The sequence below is a fragment of the Drosophila guanche genome, unplaced genomic scaffold (assembly GCF_900245975.1).
Source record: "Drosophila guanche unplaced genomic scaffold, DGUA_6, whole genome shotgun sequence".
Lineage (NCBI taxonomy): Eukaryota > Metazoa > Arthropoda > Insecta > Diptera > Drosophilidae > Drosophila > Drosophila guanche.
Window position 1 is genome coordinate 4,010,876 of NW_022995750.1, and position 22,594 is coordinate 4,033,469.

The 22,594-nt window shown below is 43.4% G+C and overlaps 3 protein-coding genes across 3 annotated transcripts; 2 read left to right on the forward strand and 1 right to left on the reverse strand.

The window, feature by feature from the left end:
* Positions 1 to 3,327: 3,327 nt before the first annotated feature.
* On the forward strand, positions 3,328 to 19,349 carry LOC117586580 (homeotic protein labial). Its single transcript, XM_034276747.1, has 3 exons — positions 3,328 to 5,043; positions 18,092 to 18,513; positions 18,654 to 19,349. Exons 1-3 carry the CDS (start codon positions 3,678 to 3,680, stop codon positions 18,921 to 18,923), a joined length of 2,058 nt encoding a protein of 685 aa, XP_034132638.1. The 5' UTR covers positions 3,328 to 3,677; the 3' UTR covers positions 18,924 to 19,349.
* A 1,213-nt stretch (positions 19,350 to 20,562) lies between these two features.
* LOC117586583 (methylated-DNA--protein-cysteine methyltransferase) lies at positions 20,563 to 21,243 on the forward strand. The gene has a single exon (XM_034276751.1). It carries the CDS (start codon positions 20,617 to 20,619, stop codon positions 21,193 to 21,195), a length of 579 nt encoding a protein of 192 aa, XP_034132642.1. The 5' UTR covers positions 20,563 to 20,616; the 3' UTR covers positions 21,196 to 21,243.
* Positions 21,244 to 21,409: 166 nt separating this feature from the next.
* On the reverse strand, positions 21,410 to 22,335 carry LOC117586584 (signal peptidase complex catalytic subunit SEC11A). The gene is made up of 4 exons (XM_034276752.1): positions 22,152 to 22,335; positions 21,813 to 22,072; positions 21,562 to 21,739; positions 21,410 to 21,488 (listed from the first exon to the last, which is right to left on the reverse strand). Exons 1-4 carry the CDS (start codon positions 22,218 to 22,220, stop codon positions 21,438 to 21,440), a joined length of 558 nt encoding a protein of 185 aa, XP_034132643.1. The 5' UTR covers positions 22,221 to 22,335; the 3' UTR covers positions 21,410 to 21,437.
* Positions 22,336 to 22,594: the final 259 nt, after the last annotated feature.

Here is a 22,594-nt window from a genome sequence, read left to right on the forward strand (position 1 = left end):
TGGAAACCAGGGGGGGGGGGGGGGGGGGGGGGGGGGGGGGTAAGCTTAAAATCGTATTAATAAAGGTAATGAGCACGGCTGCCTCAATTACATATTCAATTAGGGTGCTGGAGCCTCATTCTGCCTGCTGGGCTGACGGACATTTTGGGAATACTCTTGGCCTACGGTCTCCGCGCAACAGGCTGCTCTATAGCCCCTCCCCTGACGCCATTGGCAACGTTGTTTCGGTAGACGAAACCGATAAGTACATTCAATTAATTAATCATTACAGAGCCAAAGAACAAAAGACAAAAGTCAAAAGCTGCACAAGACCGAATAAAAAATGGCACAAATATCGATTTACCCAAAAAAAATTACAAAGAGAAACCCCAAAAAGACCGCCAAGTTTTGTTCTTGGAGCGGTGACAGTCGGCGCAGGGCAATCCATCAATTTGTGCAGCGCCAATTACGCCAGTTACTCGTCACGTCACGTCTCAGTCCCCGGGACGGACACCATTCGGACAGTGGACAGTGGACAGTGGACAGCGGACGATGGACAGATATGGGCTGGGCTGCCGTGTGGAGACACTGGAGCTTTGCAACAAGAATCGACATGAACGACGGCAGTTGAAGTGTTTTTTTCTGGTTGTGAAACTGTAACAGCGGCGCCCCATCAACCTGGCGTCAGGTTTTGGTTTGTAACCGGGTTTGACGCCTCCAGAGGCCGTGATCTAGCCCATATATCTTCCGTCTTCCGACGGCTTCCATGGCGCTAAAAATACATTAATGGCGCGACTAACAAATCCCCAGAAATTCCTAATTGGAAATGCATTATAGGACCACTTGACTAGACAGGTGTACTCAAATGTAATCATTAAACAAATGGTATGGGATTAAGCATTAATTGATTTAGCAGACCTTCTTCAGATGATCTATGAGACGTATGCTAAATCTTTGACCCATTTCTAGCTTTCTGAAATCTATGAATTTAAGTCAAGGAGCAAGAAGATATCTAAACGTGTTCCCTGAGCTATCAGATACGTGTTGCAGTTCGCAAAAAATCATTATAAATATGACTAACACTGTAGATAAATAAAAAAAATAATATATATACATATATCCTAACTTAAATAAATACTTCAGGGTACTTTTAATCGATAAGAGTACATAACAAATAATTGTCACAATAATCCATATACATATGTACATAGATTTGATAAGATATTAATCACTTAGTTACGAGAACATAGAGATTGATTCTTGGAAAACCCAATATCCTTATTGAACTTCAAAAAGAGAGTAAGAGCGTTTCAAGCCCTCTAAAGTATAAAAAGATATTTAGATATAGATATTTAAAAAAAATACTACAGAATCTCACCACAGCCAGATCGTCAAACCATGTACATAGCTGTCTAGTTCTAGTTATAGATATTAAACGACTGAGCCATTGATCCCAGTTGGTTCTTCCTTTCTGATCAGGACATAGTGAATAAAATCCCCGAACTATTTTCCATTTATTTAACAACTTTATTTATGAAAACAAACAGTTCTTTTGATTCCCAAAACAAAAATGGGACGTATACCAAATGGAAAACTCAAACTATTTCGCAAACTGTCGAGCAGCAGCCACACCAACCCCAAGCCCTAACACGGATATTTCTCTCCTGTAGATTGGTGTTGTCCTGTGCTGGCTGTTGTTCGTTTTGGCCATGTGGGACAGTTTCAGTTTTGGGATTGGGATTGGGATTGGGCCGAGGTAAGTGGTGTGTATAGTGCGAGTAGTATATGGAAAGACACTCACACACATCCTGTTACTATTAATTGCTGCTGTCCGAAAAATATAACGAATCACCTTGGAGCGTTTGGGCCGAAACAGCCGAAACAGGACGAAGGGAATGCCACTGAGACAGGAGTTGGCATGGCCAACACTACACAGTCCTTCCCCCTGCCCCATGCCACTGCTGCCAGTGTAGAGACAAAAACTTGTGAAAATGTCAATCAACTTGTACAAAAAAAAAGAGGGAGGAAAAAAACCAAACCAAACCAAACCAAAAAAAAGGAAACAACAAAGTTTTCCTCCAGACAGCCAAAGATGATGCATTGTGCGTGAAAGGTGCATGAAGATATCTGAATGTTGTATCTCTATCTCTGGCAAAGTGACAGACACGGACACGGGGCATGGACGGACGAAGGGACGAACGGACGGACGGACTCTCGGGGATAACTCGTAGGGGGCGCCTACGAATTGCATCCCACTGAGTCAGAGTCACAGTCGAAGTCACAGTCAGAGAGTCAACTTCAGACACAGTCAAAGTCTGAAACAGAGATAAAGTCAGGAGAGTCGTTGTCGTTCGACGACGATTTAAATTCCAGTGTCGTCTCCATAGATGAGCTGTCATATGTGCAAATGACGATTGACAGCTGCCGCAGTCAGCATCCGTTTAGCAGCAGCTCCTCCCATAACCAGTCTCAGTCCCAGCCCCAGTCCCAGGCCTGCTCCCTGCTAGTTATCAATTCGCTGCCCTATCCCCTAGCTGGTCACAAAACTTCTTTTCTACGTACGAGTGAGTACGTACCTGGCCGTCAATTCATTTGGGAATTTCGTGCGAGGTGCTAAAACGTGCCAAAACCACAAAACAAATAAAGAACATTGGGTTTCCAGTTAAAACAAGACGTCGACATGAGCATGGACATGGGCGTTACCTCTAATATCAGCGGGCGGCAGGAGCGGATTAGCATTAGCACACACACAGCAGGGCCCAAAGGGGGCGGTTTGTTGGGAAATTATCATTCAATTATGTTTTTTTTTTTGGTTTTTCAGGTGATTTCAATTTGGCTTCTTATTAAAACTAGTATTTCCTTAGTAAAAAACAATTATAAATAATCAAATAAGTTTATTGAAAACTTCCATTAATCTCCTGCTATAAAATGTCTTAACATTTTCGGAAGATTTTCAGCTGTTTTACTCTAATAAAATTCTTGGTCTGAGGTTTAGCTTTTAAAAATAAATCCCTCCCAAATGACAAGCGAAAGAGTCTATTTCCGAAATTTCTATTTTTCGAAAAGATCTGACCACATATGAGTACTATATATTACATAATTCCCATGCTCCTCCAATAGTTCCACCATTTCAAATCCAATCCAATCCGCTCCTGAGCTGCAACAAAATTAATAAAAACACACAAAACGAAGAACAAGAAAATCTAAATGGAAACAGCAACAGAGACGAGAACCGGTATGACTAACAACCCCCGCCCGTGGCAGACCGGCCACTGATAAGGGAAGTACATAACAGAGAGTGAGCGAAACAAACATACCTACGGCCATACAGTGGCCACAAGTGTAAGCAAGACAACACTATAGTCAGAGTTGAAGGCGTGGCCTTTGCAATCGGTCTGTGGGTTGATTTCCGACCGAGACCAGACCGACCAGATCCGGGCCAATACGACAGTCACGACTTGGTAATCGCGCAGGCAACGTCGTGGTTGTCGTTCGGGGTTTGTGTTTCGATATAGAATAACCGTTAACCGTCGCGTAATATTGCCGATTTGTGTGAGTGCTTCCCAGTGAAAGAGTGAAGTGAAAATCAGACCATTGATAGAGAGAACACGGACTTCCAGTCCTGAGGCTAGAGGATAGAGTCATTGAGAACAAACTCCAGTCGAGGCTAGAGGCAAGTGTGGTTCCTGCTGGACAATATGATGGACGTAAGCAGCATGTACGGCAATCATCCGCACCACCATCCCCACCCACATGCCAATGTCTACGACGGTTATGGAGGCACCACCACCAGCAGCAGCAGCAGCAACAGCGTAACCGCCAGCAGCAATGCCAGCAGCTACTTTGCCCCGCACCAGCATCAGCATCACTTGCAACACCAGCAGCAGTTGCAGCAGCAGCAATTGCAATTGCAACAGCAACAGCAGCAGCAGCATGCCCTCACGTATAATGGCTACGAGAGCAGCTCCCCCGGCAGCTATTATCCCCAGCAGCAGGCACAGCTGACACCGCCGCCCCAGGTTGTGGCAGGCGGAGCCGCAGTGGGCCACCAGGTGCCACAGGCGCAGCCACAGCCTCCGCCGCCGCAGCAGCAACAGCAGCAGCTCTACCCCCACTCGCATCTGTTCAGCCCTAGTGCGGCGGAGTATGGGATCACGACGAGCACGGCCACCGGAAATCCGGGCACGCCCCTGCATCCCACTAGCCACTCGCCGACGGACTCCTACTACGAAAGCGATTCGGTGCACTCCTACTACGCCACCGCCGCGGTAGCCACTGTTCCGCCGCCCACCAACAACTCACCTGTGAGCGCTGCAAGTGCCACCAATCCCCAGCAGCTGCAGCAGCAGCAGCAACAACAGCAGCCAGGGATCGATGCCCATGCCCATGCGCCCATCATCAGCTCCGAGAACGGAATGATGTACACCAATCTGGACTGCATGTACAATCCCGTGCAGGCGCAGGCTCAGGCCCAGGCACAGGCCCACGGCTATGCCGGACAGATCGAGGAGAAGTATGCTGCCGTGCTGCATGCCAGCTATGGGCCTGGCTTGATACTGGAGGAGCAGGATCCCATGATGCAGCAGGCCACGCAGTCGCAGATGTGGCACCACCAGCAGCACTTGGCGGGTGGCTATGCCCTGGATGCCAGCCTAACGATGGACTCCCTGGGCATGCATGCTCACATGCACCATGGATTAGCCCACGGCCATTTGGCCAATCTTGCCACAAACACCCACCAGCAACACCCACAGCTCCAGCAGCAGCAGCAGCAACATGCGAATCCACAGCAACATCCACAGAATCAATCGCCGGTGACGCAGGCAACATCCCAACAGCAGCAGCAACAGCAACAGCAGCAGCATTCGGTGTCGCCGAATGGCGGCCTGTCGCGACACCAGCGCGGGGGTGTCATCTCACCTGGCAGCTCTACATCCTCATCGACAGCCTCCGCCTCGAATGGCACGCACACAGCGAGCGCACAATCAAAATCGCCAAATCACTCGGCCAGCATTCCCACTTACAAGTGGATGCAACTCAAGCGGAATGTTCCCAAGCCACAAGGTGAGTTTAGGGATAAGAATTGGATTAACTTTGCTATTTCATAGCTTTGAAACATTCTAAATCTCTAGTCACATTTCCCACACACAAACTGTCTTGTAAATGTGTGACAACCGCCCATTAGGTAACCCCGGGGGCAATTTAACAACTACATACTTGGCTAATTGCCACATTTCAGAGCGGACAGACGGACACATTCGTGGGGAAGTCAACTAGAATGATTCGCTCAATAGATCACAGACCAGAGCCAACAGCTAAATGAATATATTAAGCTAATCAAGCTGGGAGCAACAACACAGGCAAACTCAAACATAAGCAAACAATTCTTAAAGGGTAGAAAATAAAATGAAATAAAATTCAAAAATCATAAAACGATGACTTTCAAAACTGATTGACAGCTCAGATATACACGAACAACAGCAACAAGAGAAACAAAAAGAAGAATAAGAACAACAACAAGAAAGGGGGGATGATATAATGGAGTATTTAGAGTTTCAGATACCCTGTAATTATTATTTTATTATCATTGTAACAATGAGGAACCAAAATTCACAAATTGTTGGGAAAACTTTCGGAATAATGAGGAATAAAACTGATTTCCAAGAACAAAGAACCCCCTTGTAGTCCTCAGTTCATGATTTCCTTCATTAATTGGCATAGATTCTAGAATTACTGGGTATTAAACAATCCAACAGCACTATTCAGTGGGTTAAATGGCACCAACAGAGACAATAACTTTCTGGTGCGTCAGTCAGACGTCCAACCGAGGGCATGTCACCTAAAAATAAGAATGTCTCTTCAAATGCCAAAGATTTCGCTTACCTCTCTCCAACCAGAACTTCAACTCTGCATCTACCCCCCTGGCTGGCCCCCACTCTCCGCCACTCATAATTTTAGCCGTTCTCTTGGCCTCTCCTTTGGGTCGCGTTTTGGCATTTTTCTTGCATATTTCAGATAATTTTGTCAATGCCTGTGCAGTCAGTCAGGTTGTCACTTGTCACATTTCGGCGAGCAGAGTTTTGTGCATATCTGGGAATTAGCCAGAGAATATACTTATTTTCGCTGATAAACCACTCGAAAAATAAAATATCAGATATAAGTAAATATTAAGTAACAGAAGCGGTGAAGAAACGAGTAATTTTATGAAGTGGTTAAGCTGTTAATTGGCTATCCGTTTACTCCGAAGAGAGGTCACAGCAAATCAATAAAAATTGAGGTATTATATTCGAGTTATTTGCTCACCCTGAAACATTGTTGAATTATTTGCATTTGAATAAAGCAATTTTAAATCATTTTTGAGCATGTTTGAGGTCAAGCTTCTGCGGGTCCAATTCTTCTAAAATTACTCTAGATAGCTCCCAATATACTGTCCCATTATATGCATAACCTGTTAACCCATTTAGGTTTGTCTGTGCGCTTATAATGCACTTAACCTGTTCGTGACACAATGTTGCACAACTGACGCTGATCGGAGATATCGGAGTATCAAGCGTCCAACCACTTACAGTTCAAACGTTAATCCCTCAGCTACACCAATAATCATACAAATATTTGCTTATTAATGCTGAAAAGTGTCATTTACATGCATCGTTTTCAATTAAACGACGCCAGTGATCCCCAGAAAACCCCTCGCCTCACCTCAGACCCAAAACGCGATCCGATCCGTACCATACCGTACCGAACCGAACTGATCTGAGATCCCAGATCCCCACGCGCCGCACCCAAAACGAGACCCAAATACGTTCCAAAGGGCCCCACGAATGACGCGTGCAAGTGGAACGAGAGGCGCTTAGGAGAGGAGAGAAGGGATTGGAAGGGAAGGCTGCATGGAGATGGTGCTGTGACTGGGGGGCAGAGGCGACCGCAAGTCAAACAAACAATTAAAGCGTGCAGCCAGAGTCCAACGAGATGCAGCTCGAATCAAGAATGAAACTTGCAACGAGACGGCAACTGCAACGGCAACGGCATCGGGGGGAGATGTTGGATGCTGAGGAGGATGATGCCGCTGGTTCTCTCGACATGCCGATCTGGAAGTCAAGTTGGCTGTCAGAAAAAATGATTATTTAAATAAGAGTTTCTCGTTTGAGCTTCACTGCAACCGAACTGTCACTGAGCAATGATCTGCCCACCGTCCTTCCCGCACCATCAGAGCTTCTCCGCTGGATTCTCTTGTTGCTGGTTGCTGGTTTCTGGTTGCTGGATGCTGGATGGTGCCTGGATCGGATCCGATCTCTGGCTGTGAGCGCACATGCTTGGGTCCATCTGTCATGTCATCCATTTTCAGGCAGGGAAACAGCATAATCAGCAATCATGGTTATAAATGGTAGCATTCGACATATTGGCATTCACGCACTCAAGATATACTCGTACGCACTCGTGGATACATATATGTACATATGAACTTGTATTCGTATTTGGTAGACGGGGTTGTATGTGGGGTTGCCCTGACCAGTCTTATTTCAATTCAAAGAATTATTTCTCTAATGTGTTAATCAGCATTTTTCAATAACCAGACCACGGCATCGAAGATCAATTGTGGCGGGAAGCTACTCGATTTGTTCTCTCTCTCTCTCTCCCGTTGGGATAAAGATTAACGGCAATTTATACTGGGATTTGTCATTGGCTAAATTCAACCCAGGCACTTCTTGCCACATCCCAAGTCTAACGTTGGACTCTTTTTTTTTTTGGAGGGTGGTAGACAAGATCAATCAATGTGAAAACTCTCCAAATATTCAACCGTTGCTTGACAAGATTGTGATGACACCTAGATAAAACTAAAATAAGCAAAAATATATAGAAAGAGGAATCCACGGCAAAGCAGCGAAAACTTATCCATCATTTGGGTGTCAGGGTTGAAGTAGTTCAACCGTTCTATGAGAACACCAACTTTGTATGCGAAATGTGTGAGATTTCGCGGGGAATAATATAAGGTAGAATTCTAGATACTCTTATGAGGGGAGTGGTAGATGCAAATATTTGTAGTAAAACTTCCCAGCTTATGCTTGATTTGTGGAAGCTTCACATTAAATGGTTTCCCGAAATGGAAATATCACTTCAAGTGCTGTTCCCTTATAACACTTAATCTTTTTTATATCCCATAAATGGCACTTTCTAAGTACCCCACTATGTATCTGCCCCCATAATTTGAAAAACTTTTTACGACTGCGCCTCGTAATAATTTTGTTTACATTTATTAGCCTTTTAATGGCTTTCCAAAACAAACATAATTGAAAAGTTGCAAGAGAGAGAGGAGTAAGCAGCCTTGTTTTGGTAGAACAATTTAATTAATGCCTTGCAGAATAGAAGTTCTGTTCGTGTTTTATTGTTTTTTAAACGATCTACCACTTTGTAGCTGTATTTTTTATCCACAGAGAACGGGATGGGGGAAGGTCGACACGCGAGGTTACGAAAAGGAAAATATGAAATATGAAAAGAGCTGACAAAAGTGAAGGAAACTCGAATTAACATAAATGTTGGTATGGGAGGCATGGGGGAAACAGAGAAAACGGAGAACAACTTTTGGCCAAAAGGTTGCAAAAGGTGTTAGTTTTATGGGCCACTGAAGGCGGACCATTGGGAGGACCATTGGACAGAGGGGACGGACCTTCGCTTTGGGGGATATTCAACATTTATTTGATGTGATGTTTTGATATTTCTTGACACCAACACGCGACCCAAAGAGCGACGAATGTGCCACAATGAAAACGAAATGAATTAATTACGTTCATTTCAAAACACACACCAAAAATTGGTAAACTAAGAAATATACGCTCTCATATAAAAAACACACACAAAACAAATGAGAACCCCGCTACAGAGGCAGACTATTTAAATGAAATGATATTGTGGATAGAAAAGTGACCACCAGGAATTCGAGATAAGATCAAACGCTTGCCCAAACCAAAACCAAAACGAACCCAACAGAACTAAGGCCAGACTTGAGCCGAGACCCGACCCGATCCGACCCGCCCGCCTGTCTGTCACCGTCATCGTCAGAGCCGGGGTCCGTCACAGACTTTGGGTAAGCCCGCTGGCACAGAGATGGCAGCGTGAGTGCGCTCCATGGAGTGTGCGATAGTTATTGACAAAATTAATTTTTGAAATAAGTTGAAATAAAGGAACAGTACAAATCTGTAAAGCCACAACTTCCCGGTATCTTTGTGGGATTTATTATACTGCGTACCATGCTTGCTTGGAGTTTTTAATTTAGTTATTTTCCAATTTAATAAAAATATACTCCTACCTAGAAGAGTTTCTCACGTCATTCCATCAAATAAATTCGTCCCCAATGGAACGTTTCTCTCCATTCCCATTCCTAACAAACTCCTCACGCTACCATCTCTAAGCCGAAACCTCCTCCGAACTCTACCAAAAAACATAACAAGCTGGACGGACCCACACAAAAATGTATGGCATGTGTCGTGACAAATTTTGTTCGCTGGCGCGCGCTGAGTTAACATTTTTGAAAGCGTATTATTAAATTTCTTTCCCTCTGTCTGCTTCGGGGTTTTCTCCACTTTTTTCTGGGGGTCACCGGGAAATCTAAGAACCCGAAGGAGCCGCCTAGCAATGGCCTTTGACTCGTTTGGAATCGATTTGTTAGGTGATAAGCTTTGGTCAGTACTTACATTAATTACCACTTAAGTGGGAACTGGTTAACAGTGATCCGCTCTGCATCTCGTGAGGCCCCATCTCCCAGTTGTGCCCGACCCGCTCTCCCCATCTCCCTGTATTACCCGACCTTCTGTCTCCATCTCCTGACGTACCGCAGTGACATTTACACACCTAAAATGTCAGTTTTCATAAAGTCTGAGTCCAGTCCGGTCGCTGGAGTTTGCCGGAGACAACATGAGAAGCACATTAGTCCAGTCTGCGTGACAGCCAGCGAGGGATAGAGAGAGCTGCGAGAGAACTGCTCCAAAAAAAAAAAGGAAAACAAAATTCAGTTTTCGAATTTAACGTACCTCAACCACCAAGGGTCCCTCACTGCTCACTGCATTAAAGGATATCCCTCGACCTCGCCCGTTCAAGGGTGCGCTCTGTCTTCGTCCTGCCTTTCGTTCCTTCAGCCTGTTGTGTAATATTAACCACAATATCTATACAAAAATGTTTGCCTTGAATGGACATTTGGTGCAAACAGAACAGTGCGCCAAATGCGGAGGATACGGATATCTTATCTGGTGTTTGCATTCGTCCAAGGTCCGCCATATCCATGGCGCTGCTGCGTTCCACATTTTCTTCGTTTCCTTTGCTTCTCTGGACGCCTTAATACTTTTCAAGTGTATAATTTAGTAAATTATATAAGTATCGCGTTACGTGCTGTGACACAAGCACAAACACACTCAGCTCTCCCCCCTCGCTCAGTTGAGCCCCCTCAGCCATGCGATATCGTCGATAAATGTGGTTCAATATCTTTTAGTTTTCAGCAAAATTGCCCAAAGTCATCATGGATTTTCGTTGGGCGTTGAGTTTCTCCTGCACTGATAGGGTTATCAATGGGCAGAACAAATTGAGTGTGATTTATTTGTGGCGCGATTTGCTATGGTAATGGTTTTACCAAATATAAATGTTATTTTTAAAGTATTTCTCCTAAAAATAACACTCAAATTTCAAGTGAAATTAGTGGTAGTTAGTGGTAACTGCAGGATACAGTCAGACGTGTCGATTGATTAAAATTATTAGAAGATTTATAACATCCGGCAGTGCAGAAGAGTTCCGCAATTGAAAGCGATCCAGAAATAGAATCAATCAGATATTTATAGATCATTTAAGCATGCAAGCAACATTCCATACCGATCCAAGAGTCTGTTTCTTCGAGGTGTAACACGCTATTCAAATGGAGTTTCGTTGTAAGATCCCGCATAAACAAAATACTTTGCGACATAATGAATCATTTGACGAGAGACAAACAGTAGTCGGGGCGAACAATTTAAGCTGTTCCCAAAAAAATCATTTACGGCCAAAACGAACCAAGACAACTGTCTCTGCCAATGAAAACTTTTGCTCTCTATGAGGTATTGCGGTGCGGGTCTTTGAATCGTTCGTTCACGGGGGAGAGACCCTAGACTCTGGACTCTATAAAGCACACGCATTTAGCAATTGATCTGCGAATCAAAGGGACCGCCTCGGTCTCCTCTGAGCCCCAGAGCTCGACAATTGTCTCGTTGTCTGTGAAGGTGATTTCATTCCCCCCGAACATTTTTTGGAGCGAGTGAACAGTAGATAAAATGGTAAACGAAAGCTGTCAATTTGAAGTTTCTTTGTTGGTATTTTATCATTGTTTCGTTCGACTGTTGCTGCTGCTGCTGTTGCTCCCGCTATGCTCTGGTTTTCTTTCTGGCGATATCAGCGGTGCCTCCGTCACTGGCACTCCTCTCTCCGCTTCGCTCCGATAACGGACAATGGACAGCGGGCGGCTTTAAAGTGGACATTCTAGTGGCCGGCCAGGTATTAGCCATGAACGCCTGAACTTCAACTTGCGCGGCGACACGTGCTACTTTGATTTATTTGATTCGGTTTTTACTTTTCCGTTTCGTTTTGCTTCAACTGAGGCCAATTGATGGATGTATCCTATCTATCTTTAGGCACTAGCTTTAGGGGCAGGGCAGCTGGCTTTATGTATTAGTTTAATTACACCATACAGGCTTAGTTTAGATGGAAAAGATTTCGCTTGAGTTAGGGAATTCGATTAGATTTGATGAGTACAACTGAATCGAGTTGAGTCAGTGCTACTGGGGTAGGATATCCAGCGATTTCTTCTTTAGAAAAACTTTCTAAAATTCCTCTTCAGTCTTTGATTTTTGTTGAAATTAAATTTGGGAATTTTGTACCCAATGAGTCATGGATGTGGGCCCAAATAATGCCTAAGCCTCGTAACACTTTCATTTGACAGGCCAAATCCAAGGACAACACAGCCGACCAACAAAAATACACACGAAAATATAATTCTTGAAATTTTCGATATTCTGTGGCGAAAAAGAGAGGAAAATAATGATTTATTATATTGAAATTATCTCGTGTAAACAAGTCAAGTTGCCAGTTTGGCTAATGCCGCCTGTCGCCGCTCCCGCTCCCCCCCTGGAGCACCAGTCCCCCCGCCACTAAACACCAGTCGGTAAAATTTTGTTAATTTGTCTAATGAAAATTGTATTTCTTTGCCTGGTTTGGGGGGCTGGGAGATTGGGAAAACTGAAAGCCGAAAGCAAACCTGAGGCCTAAGAAGCAAAGTCAAGATATTGAAGGCGACAGTCGACAGTCGACAGCCGACAGTCTGAGACTCGCGTCTTGTCTACAGGAATTTCCACGGCGGGCACGAAGATTGATGATGACATTAGCATCATTGTCGAAAAAATATTTTAAAGGACCAAAAGCAGCCTTCGTTTTTTGTGCTGCTGCTGCCTTCCACTCGAGTGGCAAAATGTTTTGAAATTTGTTTGGTTGACATTTTAATTTGCAAATACTTGGGGATACATACATACATACATACATACATACATACATACATACATATAAATATACATCGTGTCAGGACTGAGGCATTAATTGAATTAAATCATCAAAGAAGGGAAAAAGAGGTTGGGTTTTGGAGTAGGGCCCATGTCAAGTGGAGCCACTCAAAGTGTTGACTGTCAGCCATTGGCACGCACAAAGGAACACACTCTCATGGGTATACATACAGTACATATAAGGTCTTGTATATAGTGGTATATGGCCCACATTTTTTTGGCATTTGGTCGCCATTTTTATACACATTTATTCCCTTTTCTTAGCTTCTATCGAACACCCTTATTTCAACAGCTCTTCAACGTTTATATATATTCCCTATATACCGAGCACAAATAACAAAAAGAAAGAAGAAAAAAAAAGGGAAACTATGAACATCTATGGCCATGTGTGTGTGCGAGTGTGTGCCTGTGCATTTTCGTTGGGTGATCCGTCATCTTGTCAGAATGTATTATTCGAATTAAGATTTTACTTCTTTTTTCTGCTGCTGCTGCTGCCATTGAATTAACACAAACAGGCAGCTGTACCTCGGATACAAACAGACATGGAAAAACTAACCCTCTAGCTGCTACCCGACTTGCCGTGCCTCTCCTCGCCTCAACACCCTCCTTATTTGAAACCCGAATTTGAACGAGCAGCTAGTCAGTTCTATTAATACGAACAAACCTACGAGCGGTTTCCTTGAATTATAAATATAGCTAGCCACCCCAACAACAGAAATTAGAACTTAACAAAATAATAATTGTTAATCGGAAATGTTGTCAGTCTTATCGGCACGGAGAGGAAGAAAGGTACTTCAGACTATAAAATTATCTACAAAACGTTTGGAGATAATCTCCACGAACATTGTCATAGGCGGACCTACATTAAACTAACCTATTTTAATAGGGCATTGAGGGACAATATGTTACTCCTTTCAATTAACAAAATGTACGGAAAACACCCAAGAAATAATCACCATGAAAACCTAATCGCATAGATATCATAATCACATCGTACTCCATCCAACACATTTAATTCAATTTGCTCTCATCTAACTCTCCCAGTCCCCTACTTCTCCCCCTCTCTCTCTCTCTCTGGCCACATGTTGGGCAATTCCTTATCGCCAAAAAATAAATAAAATAAAATGTAGAACAAATAATGCTGTCGATTTTGATTTTCGGGACTTCGCTACTGGAATTCAGCGTAATCTACACACAAAAATAAAAGTAAAATAAAGAAAAACAGTAGCCAAAATATAGCTATTAAGATAACACAAATATGTGCACACTCGTTCGTGGCTGTGTAAATATTTAAATCGAGTTCAGAGTTTTGTGACGACAGCGACATAATTTTCCAATGGCAAACAAACGGATTGAGGGACAGACGCACACACACGAAAAACTCAAACAGAAGATGATCTATGTATGATAAGTTCTTCCGGAATACACAAACAGACAGAAAGACAGAAGAGACAGGAGACGATACAGTTAACAGGCTTAAAAGGCGCCATTTGAAACAAATTCCCCCAAAAGATTATATAGACACCTACCTCTGGCAGCCTATGAATCACACATCACAGCTTTCTGTTTCTTTTTTCTTTTTTTGAGTACCTTCCTTTGCTATTGTTGTATAATTTCGAAAACCTTTGTTAAACAATTTCCATGTGTGTTAGACATCGTGACTAATAAGCCGCGGGATGTCTGGTTATGGCCCGTAACCACGAAAAAAAACTTTCAATTAAGCTGGAAAAACTTGACTTCTCCTTTGTTACGTTTTGATTTTTGTTTTTGTGATTTGGGATTTGAGATGATATGTAGATATAGTTGTACAATTATAAGAATTTTGGTATTTTGTGCATTTCATGTTTGAAATGTAGATACGACTGCATCATCGCATGACATGTGGAAAGAGTCACGAGTTGACAGGCAGCCAATAAAACTGACAGACTGAATGGACACGGCCCATGGATGGGATTCTCGATGGGATTATATGGCATTTTAGTCAAGTCAGGCCCGTGCCTGGACACACAGACAGAGAGACACACAGACAGACAGTGAAATGCCAGCGCAAAGCCAGAGTGTTGACTGTCCTTAATTAGCCGAGGGGCAAACCCTTCTCTTCTCCACCCTCGTGAGGGTTTTGTTTCCGCTGCTCTGCTGAGATTCCCAAAACAACCCAATTAGTTCGGACTGACCTCTGGGCAGTGAACCCGAACATCTGTCCCAAGTAAAACTAGCTACAAATATGTTCCATTGATTGCAAAATATTATTGCCCATAGTTCCACTCAATTCGATTTCCGAGTTCTTTCCGTTTGGTGGCCATAAATTACCTTCAGGTGATCAATCAAATCGTCACTAAAACCACCGATCGTCAGCAGTTTTTGGTCAGCTTTTTGTGTGCACTTTTATGGAGCCCCCACTTAATGCTTCTGGACTGCCAAGAAATTATGTACTCGGTCTCGAAAGTGCTTTTCTTTTTGCCACATGACGACGTTGATGTTGGACGGACGAGTATTTAATCAACAATTAAAACAATTTACTTTTAATTGAAATATAATTTTCTATTTGCACTCGAATTAAATATTATTATCAATTGAGCCGTTGGCCAGACAACGCATGTCGCACTTCGGTGTTCGGTCTACGGTCTACAGTCCGGTCTGGCATGGTCTCCAGTTCTCAGTCAGTCCCCCATTTAATCGCCCCAAAACTTACCCCTTGTAATGCCACACAGATTGTCCACCACTGTAACTCTGTGTTTGTTTGTGTGCCGGGGGATCTCTATAAAGTGGCAGTGGCGCCTACATAATAGAACTGATAATATCATAATATCTTTCGTATCAAAATGGCCGTTTGCTCGCCTGCCTCATGACTCATGAGAATGGGTAAGTGTTTGGGTAAGGCAGAATTCAAGGACAAAGTGTGGAGTATTTCAAGTGCAATTTTGTATAAAGCGGTATAAAAAGATTTCTGAAATTTGTTACTGGTATAAGGCATTCATAAAAAATAACAACAGTTTTTAAGATCATTTTAATATACATAAAATTTATATATTAAATGTCCAGCATTGAATTGACTTCTTCACAGCAACTTCTTTATTTCCTCCCCAATTTGAACACCCGAAAAATATATGAATATTTTCCACATAATAAACACTTTCTTTGAGTCAATTGAAAACAATCAATGTTGATTGTATTTTCCCTAGATTTTTCCCCATTCAGACATGCACTTTTCACACGAGAAAAGTCAACAGACAGACTGAGGGACTGAGTGACGGACTGGCTTAAACCTGCAATTGTAATTACCGCTAGTTGAGATGTTATCAAATTACATTGACTCTGGGTGGCGCCCCTAGCCGTTGCACTCCCGCAACCCTCTCTCTCTCCCTCACTCTCTCTGCTGCAGCGCCTCTTTGCTGTTTGCATTGATTGTCAACAGTGTCACTCTTAAGCTTAAGCGCCATGGTGCCACCACCAGCACCAGCACCAGCACCACCACCCCCACTACCTCTTTCCGACCAGCCAAGAGGAGATGGCCTTCAGCAGGGAAGGGTTGGGTTGGGTTGGGTTGTGTTGGCCGAGGGGCTGAGTTTTCCCTACTTTTCCACCTCTTTGTCAGCAGTCGCCAGAGTCCCATCCACACCTCTCGCCTCGCCTCGCCTCGCCTAACATCACGTCGCGCTCGGAGCATTGAAGTGGAAGCGATCCCCCGATAATGCTCTCTAAAACTAATATTACAAAGTAGATATCGTTTGGCGCCGGACAAAAGCGACAGTGCCGCCAACTGGCCGCGACATGTTTGACAACCCGAGCGACACCAGCGGCAGCAGCAGCAGCAGTGGCACGAACAGGGCGCCACAGTGGCATAAAAGTTATGGTTAGTGTTACGGGTCAACGAAGACGCTCTTCAAGCTATAAAAATACATGAATGAGAAAAAAACTCAATAGGATCAATGGGTGTAATCGAACCCTCAGTACTTTATGTTAATATTTTCCACATCCTTTGAACTTATGTGCTCTTCCGCGATTCGTTCCACTGTGCATTGATTGGCGGCAGCCGGAGCTGCCATCCATATTGATAACCGGAATGCAGTAGTAGTACTCGTAACTTCCAACTGACACTGCCACAGCCACTACTGTCACTGCCACTGCAACTGCAACTGCCGGCGCGCCGCTCGGGTTTGTTTGTCTGTTTGCTGGAAAATTCAAATGTAGCCCAAGCCACTCACCGCCGTAATCCTTGGGCTTGTTTTCTTAGACATTCCTGTGTGCATTACGATAGCGGGCGAGGAGTTTTCAGCTTCAGCCCCGACTGCGACTTCGACGTCGACTTTAATTCGGTGGCCACTTATCGATCCAATCCCCCTGGCAAACAGGCCACAAATCCTCGAAAGGTGCGCAACCGGCTACTGTGTGCGGATGCCATCTGGATGCCAAAATGTATACTATTGGGAGTAGGAGCAGCAGCACCAGTTGAGTGTCATAAATTCATCATTCATTTCGCCTGAGGTCGTATGGATTGGAAAACTTATTTATTGTATGTCGTTGGGGTTTGATTTATGGTTGTACAAAAGACCAATTGCCTAAAAATTGGTAGCACCAACTCGATAACTAAATGGTAAATGGATTCGGGTAATATTAATACGAGCATGAATGACCACTAGACGACGACGACGACGACGACGACGACGACGGCTTCTTTTAACTTGAAGGAAGGTTAATCAACATCATTGAGCTGCAAATGAAACACTTCAAGTTACTGCTTATTAATTGATTTATGCTGAATGAAACTTTCATTTAGATTTATGACTGTGTGAAAAGGTTTTTTATGAGCCGCTGGGGATGCCGTCTAAGGGCTTTATAATAGGTACAAAATATCTAATTTAATAGAGCAAAGCATTTCCCTTACTTCTCGGAACATAAATTCTACCCTTCGATTAAAAACAGTTTAAAGATCATCCGTAAATTACTATTTTCCAGAACAATATTTATGATCTTAACGTCTCATCAAATAAATTCCAACTTTCAAGTATTAACAGCTTAAAGAAAATCCCTAGAATTCCAATAAATTCAATTATCCGCTGGCCCAAGCCGCACTCAGCATGTCTCCAAGACGATTCCGGACAATCCAACCAAAAGAAACCACAACAAACATTGGCAAAAAGATCATGAGCAAATCCTTGACGGGCCCACAAATATCATAGTTCCTGAACCACCCACAAAACAGAGTCCGAATTAGAGTCAAAGTCAGAATTAGGAACCGAATGAATGCCCGCTGTCAGGATAATCCCAATATTTTCAAACAAACCTATTGGGCGCATGAAATCCTTCTATGGAAAGGCATTGGGAATCGGTTTCATCATCGTCGGCTTTAGCCACGGGGCGCATGTCAAATTATGAATAAAATGCAAAATCACCCAAACAAGGCAGAAAGTCAACCGAGAGGGAGAACTCTCACAATGATTAGCTGCGACAGCTAAAGATCAACGCCAGGGGATCGTTCGCCTCCAACCATAGCAGAAAACAAAATCTTATCTTCTCTTCTCTTCTCTTTTTGTCTCTCTTTGCAGCACCAAAACTACCTGCCAACAGCATTGCAAACATGCACCACGATTACCAGATGAATGGACAGCTCGAGATGTGCCGTGGTGTTGGTGGTGCTGGTGGCGGTGGTGGTGGGAGTGGAGGCGTGCCCAATGGTAATGTCGTTGGCGGAAACGTCCTGTCCGTGCAGAATTCCCTGATGCTCTCCGCCAACAATGCAGGCGCGGGCAATGCGCCGAACGGCATGGGAATTGGCGTGGGGATGGGCAATGGGCCCGGCAGTGGCCTCAGCAGCTGCAGCCTCTCCACCAACACCAACAACTCCGGCAGGACGAACTTCACCAACAAGCAGCTGACGGAACTGGAGAAGGAGTTCCACTTCAATCGGTATCTGACACGGGCACGGCGCATCGAAATAGCGAATACATTGCAGCTCAATGAAACGCAGGTGAGAAATTGTTCTTCACTTAAAAAGCTCCACTATTGATTCCATATTTGTGTAAAGTACTCCACAAATGAGTCTGCAATGGTCATTAATCAGCACAAATTTCATAAGACTAATACCCACATCTCCGCTTTTTGTTTCAGGTGAAGATCTGGTTCCAGAATCGCCGCATGAAGCAGAAGAAGCGCGTAAAGGAGGGCCTCATCCCGGCGGATATGCTCACGCAGCACACATCCATACCCGTGATCGCAGAGAAGCCACCGCAGCAGCAGCAGCAGCAGCAGCAGCAGCAACAGCAACAACAGCAACAGCAAGCAGAGCTCCAATTGAAACCGCAAAGCAGTGAACTAAGCAGTAACGAACTGCCTGCAGCAGGCATAACGGTAACAACGGCATCCACCAAGCAGAGTTGAACACGTTTCAGGGCTGCTCAGGTCGAACTTTATTTTAATTGTTATTGCTGTTTTAGCTGCTGTTGTTGTTGTTTTTGTTTGATGTTGTTGTCGCCAAAATGTTGACGCATTTCGTTGTGATAAATTAATAGAAAATGCTATAAAAGAAAAAACAAAAAAATAAATAAAGAAACTAACTAAGAGAATACAATAATTAAATAAATAGTATGTTATACTTGTAGCGCAAGTTCATTTAAATTCAAAATAATAATAATAATAATAAAAACTAAATCGGTAATCAAACTTTGCTAGCAACTTGTGGAATCGAGGTGCCATATGTATGTATATTTATCTTCATCTAGGGGCTGTAAATACTTAAACTAGTTTTTCGCATTGCCGCTGCTGAAGTTCGTCTAGACCAGCACTAAACATTGACTCAGGGTTAACTAACACGTATACTTAATTCATAAAACTGAAAACTGGAAGGCACACAGAGCAATTGACAAAAATACATTTATCGAAATCAAAAGGAAACAAAACTCCCGGAACTTTACAGCATAGAATCCCCCCTAATGTACCACCTCCACATTTCTGTACGAGAGTAGTTTTATTAACTAAGTTTTAAGATTCAGACGCAAATCAGAGTTATTATTCGTTTTTTTCTAGAGTGTGACGGGTATGACACAATCTTGATGTATGTACGTTTGTATATTTAATCTAGTCCTAATTGTAATATAATTATAATTGTACATCTACATATATATTTAAAGAAACAATAAACGAAAACAGATTGCAAATTGTTGATACAAATTGATGGCATACTTTATTGTCATCTGTGGATTGGCATTACAATGGTGGTGATCAAGCTTCCGAGAACTTAACAGACATATTTATGGACATGGCAGTGCATTATCAGCACATCCAGTGGGGAAAATGCGAGCGAATTATATATTGATTAATTGTATGGTCCCATGGTCAACGTATTTCATGCAAATCTATCATTTTGACATAACTTTTCTGGGGATTATTTCAACAAAAACACAATTAGAGTTCTAAAAATCACATGTTTATGGAAATTAAAACTTTTCTAGGGATTTGTCGCTTTTTGATATCATGAGTAATTTTGCGGGCAAAGGAAATTCATCAAATACCTTTTTACCAAAGAAGTTTTGCATATGGATGATAGATACGATTTTAAGGCCACATTATGGATTGCTACATAATAAGTTGCCAGCAAAAGAAAATGGTAAATATATTTCTGGTTAAACCTATGTGGGCTACATCGAATATTAGTCATCAACTGACAGAAAATTGCACTCATTCAGAATATGAAATTGATATTTTTGTTTTGATATTTTGTCAACTACTATCCCAGCAGAAGCACATAAAACATAAATTAAGATTTGATTGCGCGCTCTAATTTTTGTACTTTCAAAATATCGCACAAAAGTATCGAATTTTTTGTAAAAAGGTATATTTCAGTATATTGTTGTTGGAGAGGCAGCTCGAAAACGAAATTTGAATATTAGTTAATTAAAATGGGGTATACAAAGGCACATACCGTACAACAGACATTCCATTCTCCACTCACGTAACGTTTTGTGATATAGGTATATTTTGGTATACATTGTGGGGCTGTGCGGTATATCTTATCGATAATTCCGCGTTCACACTGCAAGCCGGCATTTTCTCTATTAATTCGAATAAGAAAAAAATGTGGTTTTCCGAAAATTTAAAGATCCGTTTGACCATGATGTCGAGGAGGCCGCGCCAGATCAGCTATGGCTTCGTCGAGACCAAGTTTGGCCGCATGCTACTGGGAGTGGTTTCCTTGGACGATGTTCAGAGCGAAGCCCAAGACGCAATTTGTCTGCTGTATTTCGTCATGGAGAACGACGAGGACACGCTCAGCGAGGCAATTCTACGTTCGCACGGTGCGAAAATGGTGAAGGAGAGTGCCATTATACAGAAGTGGAGCGACAAACTCTTTTCTGGCGGCAAGGACGTAGAGGAATGTGTGATTGACATTGCCATCCTTGGAACTCCGTTTGAGACTGCAGTCTGGTCGGCCCTGTTGGAGGTGAAGAGTGGTCAGACGTACACGTACAAGCAGCTGGCTACGCAGATGGGTCGCCCCGAGGTAGTGCGCTCCTTGGCCAGTGCAGTGGGCCGCAATGAGGTGGCCATTCTCATACCCTGCCACCGCATTGTGTCCAAGAACGGAGACTCCAAGTACCACTGGGGTGGCAAGCTCAAGCAGGAACTGCTCAGTTTTGAGCAGGCTGCAAAATAAATTGTTATTACAAACATAATTAAAAATCGTTATATTTTTTTATTGAAATTCAGCTCCGGAGACTCCGGACAACGTGTTTTGTTTTGCTTTTGTGGCGACTTTGTTTGGGGGGCCGTGGAAAGGAAAAATCGTTGCGGGATTGATCAAATGAAAAAATGCAAAACAGGCTCGAAATTGAGATTGTGCACATTCTGGGCGCAGATCCTACTTATACATTGTACCTATAAATAAACGCGCCGCCTCTACTCTCGATGCAGCAGCACGAATATGGCCAGTATCGAGAGAATGGCCCACTGTAAGAGAAGAAAACGAGAGATGAATCAGCAAGGAAAGCTTGTGCGATGGGTTTGTTAGGCAATCACTCACTTTAACCTTGGGATACTCGTTCATGAAGATGGTGATGATGCCCACGTAGGGCAGGAAGCCCCTGGCCCTGCCCACAATATCCTTTTTGGTCAGCCAGAGCTGGTTGGGCGCGTACAGGCCTCGGTCGTCCACATTGTTGTTGTCGCCCTTGGTCAGGAACTTGACGCTGCCATCCTCTCTGCAAATATCAGTAAGCCGGCATCAGTAAAAGTAGCAAAAGCCTGAAGAGGCCTCCCGCCTGCACAACTTACTTCTCATGCAGCTTGATCACGCGATGCACTATTGGAATGTCTCTGCCCTCCACCTTGAACACAACGATCTCACCGACGCGCACAGGGTCCTCCTTGTAGTTGGTGAGGAAGAGCAGGTCCCCGCGATGAAACGCCGGCTCCATGCTGCCACTGAGGACCACCACAATGGGCGATTCGCTGCCGGTGGCCACCATCAGGCCCTTCCAGATCATCAGGGCCGACGAGACGATCATGGCGAAGCTCAGCACCTGATACAGGGACTGCAAGAAGCATCGTTGTTAACAATGTCACTTTCAACAATGCCACAGCCGCCGGACAAGGCGGCGGCTCTCCTCTCACCTGACGCTTGTTCATTCTGTTGAAATCGCCCAGCATTTCATCGATTTGCAGCATGCTAGCGACGCCCATGGTTGCGACTGTATGGTTTGTGGTTTGTATTTACTTAAATTAATCTAGCTAAATGCGATTTCGATCGGGTTTAAAAAATGCTACGTCGACGAAGGCAGAATTACACGTATGGTGTTCGATCCAGTGTGACCGCGGGAAAATATACCAAAATATACCTTTTCATTTTCTAAATATACCGTAAATATACCGTAAATCCTATATGATTTTCCTCGATTTTGATATTCCATTTAATATTAACAGCTAGTTAGGATTGTCAGAGCTAATACTTAAATTTTATCCGATTCATCATAAAATCCTCTTCAATCCTAATTTATGGATTACTGTATTATGTATTTTAATGTTTAAACAAAGAAGGGATCAACAAATTTACTTTT